The sequence below is a fragment of the Gouania willdenowi genome, chromosome 8 (assembly GCF_900634775.1).
Source record: "Gouania willdenowi chromosome 8, fGouWil2.1, whole genome shotgun sequence".
Classification (NCBI taxonomy): Eukaryota; Metazoa; Chordata; class Actinopteri; order Blenniiformes; family Gobiesocidae; genus Gouania; species Gouania willdenowi.
The window spans coordinates 6,551,652-6,562,400 of record NC_041051.1 but is presented as its reverse complement, the minus strand read 5'-3'; the positions used below and the strand labels follow the sequence as shown (position 1 = coordinate 6,562,400).

The following is a 10,749-nucleotide window of genomic DNA, read 5'->3' as shown; positions in this document are numbered from 1 at the left end:
TCCAACATGGCCCCGCATCCAGGTTACTGCCCAGAACGTCATGTCGGTGAAAACCCTGTATTGAATATAACAGTACTCTTTACACCTCTGGATATATTCAACATACTGTATATATTGTTTGTGTTTTATTAATATACGACCTGAAAATTAAGGAGATTTGTTATCTATTGCTGAACAGCAGTGTTTGGAATACCGGCGTTTAAAATAACGGCGTTATGTAACGGCGTTTTTTTTTTTTCACTAACGGGGTAATCTAACTAATTATTTTTTATGCCGTTACAACGCCGTTAACGTTACTGAACCTTAAATGCGGTGCTTTACATGCATTGATTGAATAAACTGTTATCAGCTGTAGTGAGGAGGTGGGTTAAAAACAAGGTGAGCGATTATGATTGGTTAAGGCGGAGTCATGTTTCATGGTAGCCAATCAGAGCCAGTGTTTTTACACAGCACACGCGCCACACACACAACGTCTACAGATTGGATGAAGCAGCAGAGATGGCGAGCGTGGAGCAGTCCGATGAAAAGTCGTCATTTTTAAGGTGACGATACAAACACTACTTTAAATTAATTGTGGTCAAAGGCAAGAACGTGCATGTGAAGTGTTCATTATATCCAGGAGAGAAGACTTTGTCCACATCCGTTGTAAGCAACTCAAATTTAATGAAGCACCTCACGACACACGCATGTAAAAAATCTGAATTCTTTGACATATAGCAACTTTTTTTTTTTTTTTTTTAACAGTAACGCAAATAGTTATTTTCCTTGGTAATGAGTTAATTTTATTATTGAGTAATTCAGTTACTAACTCAGTTACTTTTTGGAACAAGTAGTGAGTAACTATAACTAATTGCTTTTTTTAAAGAAACGTTCCCAACACTGGTGAACAATGAATTATTATTATTAAGCCATGCACAACAATTAAAACCAAACTAAAACTAAAAAAGACTATCAGATCATTCCTGCTGCCCTCTGGTGGTGTAGAGGAGAGTTTCAGCCTGTGATGCTTCCACTGCGCTCTCCATCACTGATGCTCGCCTTTCGTGTGACTTTATGCTACTTATACGAGCAGAGGCAGCCAAACCTCTTTCTGGTGACGCCACCGAGGCTCCATCATAATATTTAACCCACCCACAGCGGATGATCAGTTGGAAGGAGGAGGACAGGGAGGAGGATCCAGGCACCTGTCCGTTTCACCATCCTCATCCAGATCCTCTTCTTCTTCACGTGGAGATTTTCTAAGATTACATCCAGGAATCTATGCAGAGCTGTTGTGTGCGTTGGCTACTAACATCCTCTGGTGTTACTTCTTTATCTAAAGACAGTTATTATGACACGTTTGACATGTCAATCCGTGCTGGCAGCGCAAAGAGGAACCAAAGGAAGGAAAGGAGGACGCTATAGTTTCACTGGAACATCCGTTCATTCACTTTCATCACTCTGTATCCGGGTTAACGTCGCAGTTGATGAATGAATGAATGAATGAAAGAAGGATTGCATGCCATGGCACTTTTAGGGAAGATGTGCAGTTCTGTCCAGTCTGTTTTGGACTAGAAATCTGACTCTATTATTAATTACGCGCTGCACATTCATTTATTTATTTATTCATCTTCTGGACCTGATGATGCTCATATAAAGAAGTTTTTTTAAAGGCTGATGTTCACCATGTGTGCAGCGATCAGACCAAATCTCAGTGCTGGACCTCAATCTAAGGTGCGCGGCGCACACAGATTCTCCAGAGCGTAGAAACACAGCCACCAAGATGATACTGTTCCGTAAATTCCGACTGCTGATCCTCATGGTGTTCCTGGTGGCCTGCACCATGCACATCATGATAGACTTGTTACCCAAGCTAGAGAAGCGTGGAGCAGAGAGTGCGGACGGCGGGTGTCAGTGCGCGCAGCACCCGGGCTCTGACGCGCAGGGCTGGGGGAAGCAGCGCACCAGGTCCGGGGCTGAGGCTGAGGCTGGATGGCCTAACAAACACACGCTGAGAATCCTCCAGGATTTCAGCAACGAGCCCAGCTCCAACCTCAGCTCACACTCCCTGGAGAAGATGACTGGAGCCGGGGACAGAGTGGAGCAGCTGAGGAGGAGCGGACCGTCAGAGGACCATAAGCCGCTCATTGGACACCAGAGCCGGGCTCGGATCATCTCCACCCGCGGAGGCTCCCGGTTATCAGCTCTATATGAGCATCCTTTATACAAGGTTGACCTGCCTGTGCTAACGGACGATGACACGTTATTCAACGTCAACACCGACATCAGTTTTTACACAAAAGCAACAGGAAACCAAGACTGGTAAGATGAGAACAAATAACTAAAACATAAACTTTATCACAAGTTATGTCATATCATCATCATCATCTCATCTCAGTAATCGTTCTTATTTATTTATTTATTTATTTATTTATTTATTAGAGGTTGGACAATACGATGAGTTCACTATACGATACATAGACCAGAGATGGGCAACTCACAGCGGGGGCCACAAAAATGTGATTCTCTGATACGAGGGCCACATTATCAACTTCAATGTCAGAGCATTAATATAGGAAATAACAAAGGGTTTTCATCTTTGAAGTCCTTTTGTGTGGTTTCCTTGGTGTTTATTTATTTTATTATCATTATTATTTTTTTTTTTATTATTATTATTATTATTATTAGACATTTTGTGTGTTTTTAAATTCATTTTGTCTATTTTCTTATCAATATAGCACATTTTTGTGGCTTTTTTGTGTGTGTTTCGTATTTTTTCTATCATTTTGTGTAATTTCATTGGCATGTTGTGTGTCATGGAGTTCCTTTTGTACATGATGTTGTTTTTGTAGTCATTTTGTGCAGGTGTTTAGAGTTATTGTGTGTTTTATGAATCTTTTTCTTTTTGTCTTTTGGGGTTTTTGTTATTTTGTGTACTTTTGTTGACATTGTCATGCCTTTTGCTGTCATGTTATGTATTATATAACTTCATGAGTTACAATTTTGTTTTGGGGGCCGCTCAAAATTAGACTGAGGGCCGCATGTGGCCCCCGGGCTGCAAGTTGCCTATGTCTGCCATAGACAATAATGTGCTTGTGATAACAATATAATATTTTTGGGAAGGAAAAACAACAACAAAATATAGTTGGCAAGATAACCACGCTTTTATTTGGCGTTAACTCTGGACATCCATGTAAGGATGTGGTGGTCTAGTGCAGTGTTTCTCAAATGGGGGTACGTGTAACCCTATGTATGCGATGACAATACAGGGGGTACTTGACAGAGAAAGTGGAAAATTAACAAAGAAAGCATTCAAAATATGGGGTTTTATAATGTTTATTTTTAGTTAAAATGATAATCATAATAATGATGTTGGAAATTATCTTAATTATAACATGGAATAAAAATATGAGCGTCAGTTTTGGTTTCACACGAAGTGGGAGATGACCAAAGTGTTAAAAAAACTATAGAAATAATTCTAATCATGAGACACTAAATACTGTTTTATTCCACTTACTTACAAAATAAAAATTTTTAAAATGTGTGTTAGTCGCTCATTACATAAGGGGGTACTTGGATTCAGAAATAAAATAAAAGGGGTACTTCGGCCAAAAAAGTTTGAGAATCACTGATCTATCTTATTTATTTATCTATTAGGGCTGTACGATACGTTGAGTTCACAATAAGATATGATAGAAAATAATGTGCTCGCAATAACGATTGGAAAAAGAACTTTTTTTAAACAGAACAATTAGGTGTGCAATAGATTGTGTGATTTTATTTATCAAATGCAATACTATTCATAGCCTAGGCCAGTGGTTCTCAACTGCTCTGACTTCGGGACCCACGTTCCGTACATACAGGGAAGCCGGCAATCAAATCAAGTAAAATTTTCAACAATTAAATGTATTTAAAGAAAACATGTTGTAGTTTGAACCAAACATAAAGTGCAAGATATTACAGTGTACCAATACACACCTATCAAGTTTAATGATGAACAAAAGGTGGTGATGCTAGTGCGGAAAATACTCAACTATTTTAATCGAAAACCAAAAAGTGTATTTTGGGGAAACAACACACAATACTGAACTTTAACCTAAAGTAATTTCAGTAACATTTTTAAGTCAGCGCGTCAGCTGTGACCATTTTTACTCACAAACTTAAAATATATGAATCGAGGTGCAATCTGCATTATATCCTTATCAGTAAGTAAATACAGAAAAATATTTGAACCCCAAGTGTTTGGACGAATTAATGGGAGAACTGGGCAAGTTTTTTGCTCCGGATATGAGTCTCAAACTCTGGCGTAATAGAACTTGAAACGAGTCCGGGACCGTCTTTTGGGTCACCACCCACCATCTATCTATCTATTCCAGTGTTTTCTCTTAATCATTCATGTTAGCCTTACACACTTAGTCAGCTGTTTTTAGTGACATGGGCTCTTTCTTTCCTTGTATAACAGGCACAATGAAGATGAGGAGGAGTTCTCTCCCACCGCTGACATACCAGCAGAGTCTTACCCTCACTGGTTAAGGTTTCACATTGGGATCAACCGCTATGAGCTGTACTCTAGACACAGTCCTGTGCTGGACGCCCTGCTGAAGGACCTGGTCAACCAGAGGATCACCAGTGTGGGTGAGTCACTCAGTGTGTGCGTGCGTGTGTGTGTATAATAATAATAATTAGCTTCCTTTACAAACTGAAGGCTTATCCTCATATAATGGGTGGTTTAGTCATTCAGGAGGTGCTCAAAGTAGAGTTGCAGCTCCTCATCATAATGTGTAGTATGTGCACAGGTCTATTAGAGCCCGATATGTATAATAATGACCCAAATTGTTAAAAAAATAAATGTAATAAAACCAGAAATGTAATAACTCGTCAATATTGAAACAAAGGTGCTATATATATGTATATATATATATATATATATATATATATATATATATGTATATATGTATATATATATGTATATATATATGATGTTTTGGCCATTAATTAGTTGCTTATTAGCATTCAAATTAGTAACATATTAGAACAACTTAGTTAGTCATTATTAAGTACTTATGAATGCTTTATTCTACATGGCCTTATTATACAACCAGTAAACTATTAACTAAGAGTTTTCCCTCAATAACCTCAGAGTTATTACTTATTAGTAGTAAGTAAGGACGTTGTTGTATATGAATTAGAATCTCAATATGCTATGGTTCGGATTAGGGTTAACGTTAACCCTAATCTGAACCATAACCCTGTTTGGACTGCGAGACTGCCATTAAGTGTATAATAAGGCATTAATAAGAATAAGTACTTGGGCAAGATGACTAATTAAGAGCCAATGTGTTACTAATGCTAATAATCAACTAATTAATGGTTAATATGTGTTCCCTAAACTAAAGTGTTACTCGTTTTTTTTTTCTATAACAATTTGGGTTTTGTTACATTCTGGGTCGTTGTCACAAATCACACTCGAACAAGGTCTCAGATGATTGGAGCTTTCAGCTAGCCAGTGACTTAAGTTGCTATAACGATGTCCTTTAGAGTGTTATCTGTATTTTCTGCAGATATGAATAAGTTTTGATTCGCAGGAGTTTTTTTTTTTTTTTAACTGTTGTTTTCCCCTTCATAGTTCAAGCAATAAAAACTCTAACTGTTAATACATGTCTTTACACAAAAGAGTGTCATGGTCTAAGGGAGTTATAGAACATCCTTTCCTTCTAAATAGTGACCCCCCTCCCTCTTCTCTTCAGCCCTTTTGTTTCTGTCATTCATCTGGTTCACGCTGCGCCTTTTTGTTCAATAATTATCCAAACTCGTAAATCATACGTGGAGCACCACTAGATGTCACAGGTGAGAGCAGAATGGATTTATCATTACGGCACAAGAGGGGATCTGCTGGTGGGGGGTGTGAAGCCTAGGGCCTTCTGAAAAGACCAGTGAACAGGAAAGAATGGGGGTGTGGGGGGCGGGTCGGGGGGTGGGGGGGTAGGGAAGCTCATCGATTCTTCTGCAGTGTTCTGGAGAAACTATGAGATGGATGGTCGGATCAACACAAACACAGAGCGACAGTCACTGAGACAGACGAGCGAGCATGACGTTTGTGATGGAGTCGTGTGTGGTTGCATGTCCACTCTGATACCATCCACAGAAACAATCAGCCAAGCTCTGCCCAGAGGGATTACCTTTGGTGCTTTTCCAAACCAAATGTCATAATGGCCAGCGCTGACTCGTGGACGGGGGTCATGTTAGAATGTGATTCAGAGGTTTAAGGTCACATTATTACAATCTCTTAAAAGTTTAAAGATTACTTTGCAGCTCAATCCATTTGATCTGACTTCAGCAAAACGGTCCCACGTGCGGCTCTAATGCTCTCAGAGGTGGATTCACTAATATCTCTAAATAAAGGAGGGTAAACCAGGTGCGTCCCTAATTCCTTTGGTGGCACTGTTTTCTCACCTGCTGTGGGAAATTCACTAACATTGCGACACTTAAAGGTGCACGTATAGACGTGGTTGAGAACGCCCTATTTAAATCAACATTTTGCTCAATCAACAGAAGCACAAAATGACATTTGAAGAAGTTTAATTGGAGGTTGGTGGACTTATCTGTTTGCTGCACAAACATTTAATAATGTTGAAAACAAAATAAACAAATAAAAATGTTTGTTTAAAAAAACAAAAAAAAAAACAACAACTTTAAAACCTAAAATTTTTCCCCCTAATTTAATGTAGGTGCTCCGCCAGGTCGTGTGACTTTGCTCTGATCAGTCCAATGAAAAACAGGCAGATTTGGACAGAAACCGTCTTATTGATCTGTTGATGCCATTGATTTGAGTTATTGCAGCAACAGAGTCTGTCAATCACTCAATCAGCACCATTTGAAGATGATCTACTCACCATCATCCAGCAGGTCTGAGCGCTTGTCACACACACTCTCATTTGTGAACATTGCGCCATCCCTGCGTACATTACGAGCTGATCAGCTGATTCTGACCTGACGCTCCTGACAACAACGCAACAAAAGACTTTTACAGTCAAAACATGGAGAGAAAGACACAGGAGCTCATTGGAGTGATGCGTCCTGAGCGACACCAATGGACTCCACACTTTTCTCTCCATCACACACACTTTACTCTGCATTTTCTTATTCCATCCCATCCATCCATTTTCATACCCGCTTATTCCTGTTTAACAGGGTCGCGGGGGTCTGCTCTCATAGGGCGCTGGGCGGGGGTACACCCTGGACAGGGCGTCAGTATTTTCTTATTCAGTGGCTGTTATTATTGACTACTGTTTCATTTCTATAGGCAATTCTACGGGGAGCAGCTGTGGTGTCCTCCATGTTGTACACAAAGGAGGGTGAAATGTCATTGGCTGGTGTGGTCCTGTCAATTTTTTTTACTTGATTTTATTTCATGAACCTTTGAATATTATATCGCCGTGTATATTATTTCGTAGTCACTGTTTTTTGGCACTTAAAATGTTTGTATATTATGTAAATTTTACTAAGAATTTTATTTTTTCGAATGAATTTAAGAAATCTGTAATGGAAACGTTTTATCACTGGGGGGGGCCATGCCCCCCTGCACCCCCTATCCACCACCCCTGCCCTTTTGGCCATTTAGCACCATGCTAATTGTAATCGTTGAAAATCTTCCACCTACTCATGATCTTTTGTGATATCTTAGGCTGTCTGAACTCCAAGTAGGCTTTGCATCATTTACTTGCTGCTGGGTCGGGACCCAAAAGTGGGTTGCGGACCTATACTGGGTGGGTTGCGGACAACTGGTCAAAAATAAATAAATACTGTCTCTCATGTTGAACTTTCCTTTTATTTTAAAATAAACTTTCCTTTTGACTGGCATGCTGTGAAATGTATATTGCACAGGAAAATATATACATTTATGTTTTAGAAAAGACTATTTATGTGTGTTTTCAACAGCTATTTTTGAAAAACTAAATTTGGTTGGTTGAATTCTAGAAAAAAAAGTGGGTCACGATTTAATGACCATGACATATGTGGGTCCCAGGGTGAGACCAGTTAAGAACCCCTGGTCTAGGCTAAACTGGGCGAGGTTAGATTTAGAGATTTAGCTTTTAAGCTAATGTTGGAAGTCATCACTTAATGCACAAATCCAACTTTATTGTTGATATCTAAACAGTTTTTACGGTTTCACAGTAATTGGACTTTGACCAAGTATCATTCAAATAATTGACTTAACAATAATAAAACTTGAATATGGCTTTGGAAAGGCAACCAAAATAATAGGTAAAGAAGCTGTGATTACTTTTATCCAATATTGCATTTTCATTACAGCCATTAGGTTTATGACAACCGATTTGCTGAGTCACAATGTTGTGACTGTGCAATGGTGCTCCAAGTGCAGGACAAATTATATGTTATGTATAAGAAATAAATTGTAGCTAATAAAGGCCTTCAATCATCTGTAGTTGGGATTACTTATAAGGTAATTTATGTACAAGTATTGCTATTAAATGCAGTTAACAAAGTGGATTGCAAGCACGTAAAAAGCGAGATAAACTGAGATGATGACGGCATATACAACTAAAATAGACAATGATGACAAAAGATGATGCTTGTGCTGAGTGTCTGGCAATCCAGTGAGTAGAAAGGTCCACTACCGGGGGCTTATGTTGATATTAGGTTGGGCTGAGGCATTGTGTTGTGTATTGTGCTGAAGTTAATACGTTGTAATAAATGGATAAATCCCCGAAAAGCGTGTCCATTGTGACAGAAACACAATGCGTTTCGGCAGGCCAGACGCTCCCTTTGTTTGAGTTGAAAAAAACAGGGAACTCACTGGGAGTCATCCTCACCCTCTGGGAGACAACTGGGAACATGACTGATTGTCTCAGATGTTTGTCCGGGCTCCTGTCCCCTGGTGCCCAGGGTTAGTTTGTTGGACTGCCGACGACGTCCCTGACAAAGTGTGCAACTTGTGAAGGATGAAAGGGAAACTTCTGGTTAGAATTAAGCGAAATGGTGTAAATCAGACAAGGAAAACGCAAAAATGACTTTCAAAATGCATGAAGTGACAGAGAAATACACAAAAGGACAACAAAAGTGTTTCCAAAAACCCAAAACGAGAGCGAAAACACTGAAAATTACAAACAAAATTACAGAAAATTACACTAAAGGACAGATGGTGGTGGTCAGAGGGGCCATAGGCGCGGAATGGCAGCCACGCCTCTGTCAGTATGCCCCAGGGCAGCTGTGGCTACATTGTAGCTTACCACCACCAGTATGACTGTGTGAGTGACTGGTGTGAAAGAATAATGGTTTCTGTAATGCGCTTTGAGTCTCCTCGAAGAAAGCGCTATATAAATCCAAGCCATTATTATTATTATTCATTACAACAACAAAAAAAATAATAATACACCTGATTTTATATAGCACCTTGTTTTAGTCACTCAAAGCGCTTAGTGGTTGTAAGCTACTATTGTAGCCACTAGAGGTCGACCGATATGGGATTTTCAAAGGCCGATTAAAAAAAAAAATTCAGCCGATGGCCGATATCTAAAGCCGATTTTGGAAGTCGATATTTGAGGCCGATATTCACCTTTTCTTTTTAAAGCACATTGATCATGAAAGACAATTGAAACACTCATATGATATAAATGTATATATTGGAAATTAAATTAAATACACCAATAGAACTCTTGGCATTTATTGAACTTTAAATATACTCGTACACAACCAAGTAAAACAAAAAAGTACAGGAAGAGTAAGTAGCAGTAAAGCACTAATAACCTGTTTTAGGAATAACCACTCACTCCTTCCCTCTGTTCACAGCCACCACCATTATACCTAAAGCTTCACACCATATCCACAACTACAACATCACATCTCACTCTTGCTTTAAAATAATTCCCCACCTTTCCATTTCCTACCTTGAGTCTCTCCTCCCTGTTCCCTTCCCCCTCACTTAGGTGTAACACTGCCCTCTCTTTTTACATCATCCCTATAATAAAGTGTTTCTCACTTATTTTTTTTATTTTTGGGGCCTATCTTGATAAAAGTCCATATATCGGTCGACCTCTAGTAGCCACAGCTGCCCCCGGGTAGACTGACAGAAGCCATAGTGCACCATCTGCCCCGCTCACCACTACCAACAGTCACTCACACACCACATTCATACTAAACAATGTGGGTAAAGTGCCTTGTCCAGTTATTGAATGACCCACTCTACCACTGAGCCACGGTCGCCCCAAAAAATACACCAAAAACACTCGCAGAAATACAAACTGAGATAGAATATATATATTTATATAGAAAAATGACAACAACAAAAAAAATAACACACAAAACAACAAAAAACAAGGACAAAACACTTTCATCATTGTTCTTTCCAGGGTTAATGCTGAGATTGGTCATTATTCTAAAGCATGACACTAATTTTTGACATGGTGATATTCTCTCCCTCAAATCAGACAATAACATTTTTGTGGCCCCTGCTGAGATAGAAAATTGCCCATCTCTGGTGGGAATGTTGCTGTTAAGTTACCTGCTATTGATGGACTGGTATTGACTGAAGGGATATTATTTGAGTCGCTGTGGTTTTGTTTTGTTTTGAAAGTGATATGTCATTTTAAAGTTGCATGCATACAGAAAGAGCTCTCTCTCACTCTTTCATGTAGACAAATTGTCCGTTTCGTGTTCAGCCTTCCATAAAACCCCTGACTTGTCATAGTCGTCGGTCGACGCTTTCTGTGTCACTATTTTTGCTCTAGGTCACACGCTCTGATGCTCAGT

The 10,749-nt window shown here is 39.3% G+C and overlaps 1 protein-coding gene across 2 annotated transcripts in view; it reads left to right on the top strand.

The window, feature by feature from the left end:
- Positions 1–1,031: 1,031 nt before the first annotated feature.
- The window catches only part of fam20ca (FAM20C golgi associated secretory pathway kinase a), an 81,224-nt gene continuing 71,506 nt past the window's right edge, over positions 1,032–10,749 (top strand). Inside the window, exons 1-2 of one of the 2 annotated variants that reach the window (XM_028455610.1) lie at positions 1,032–2,301; positions 4,442–4,614. In XM_028455610.1, the coding sequence (XP_028311411.1) occupies positions 1,763–2,301; positions 4,442–4,614 (712 nt within the window). In that variant the 5' untranslated portion in view covers positions 1,032–1,762. The remainder of the gene's footprint in view (positions 2,302–4,441; positions 4,615–10,749) is intronic. The other variant, XM_028455609.1, reaches the window with a different exon arrangement.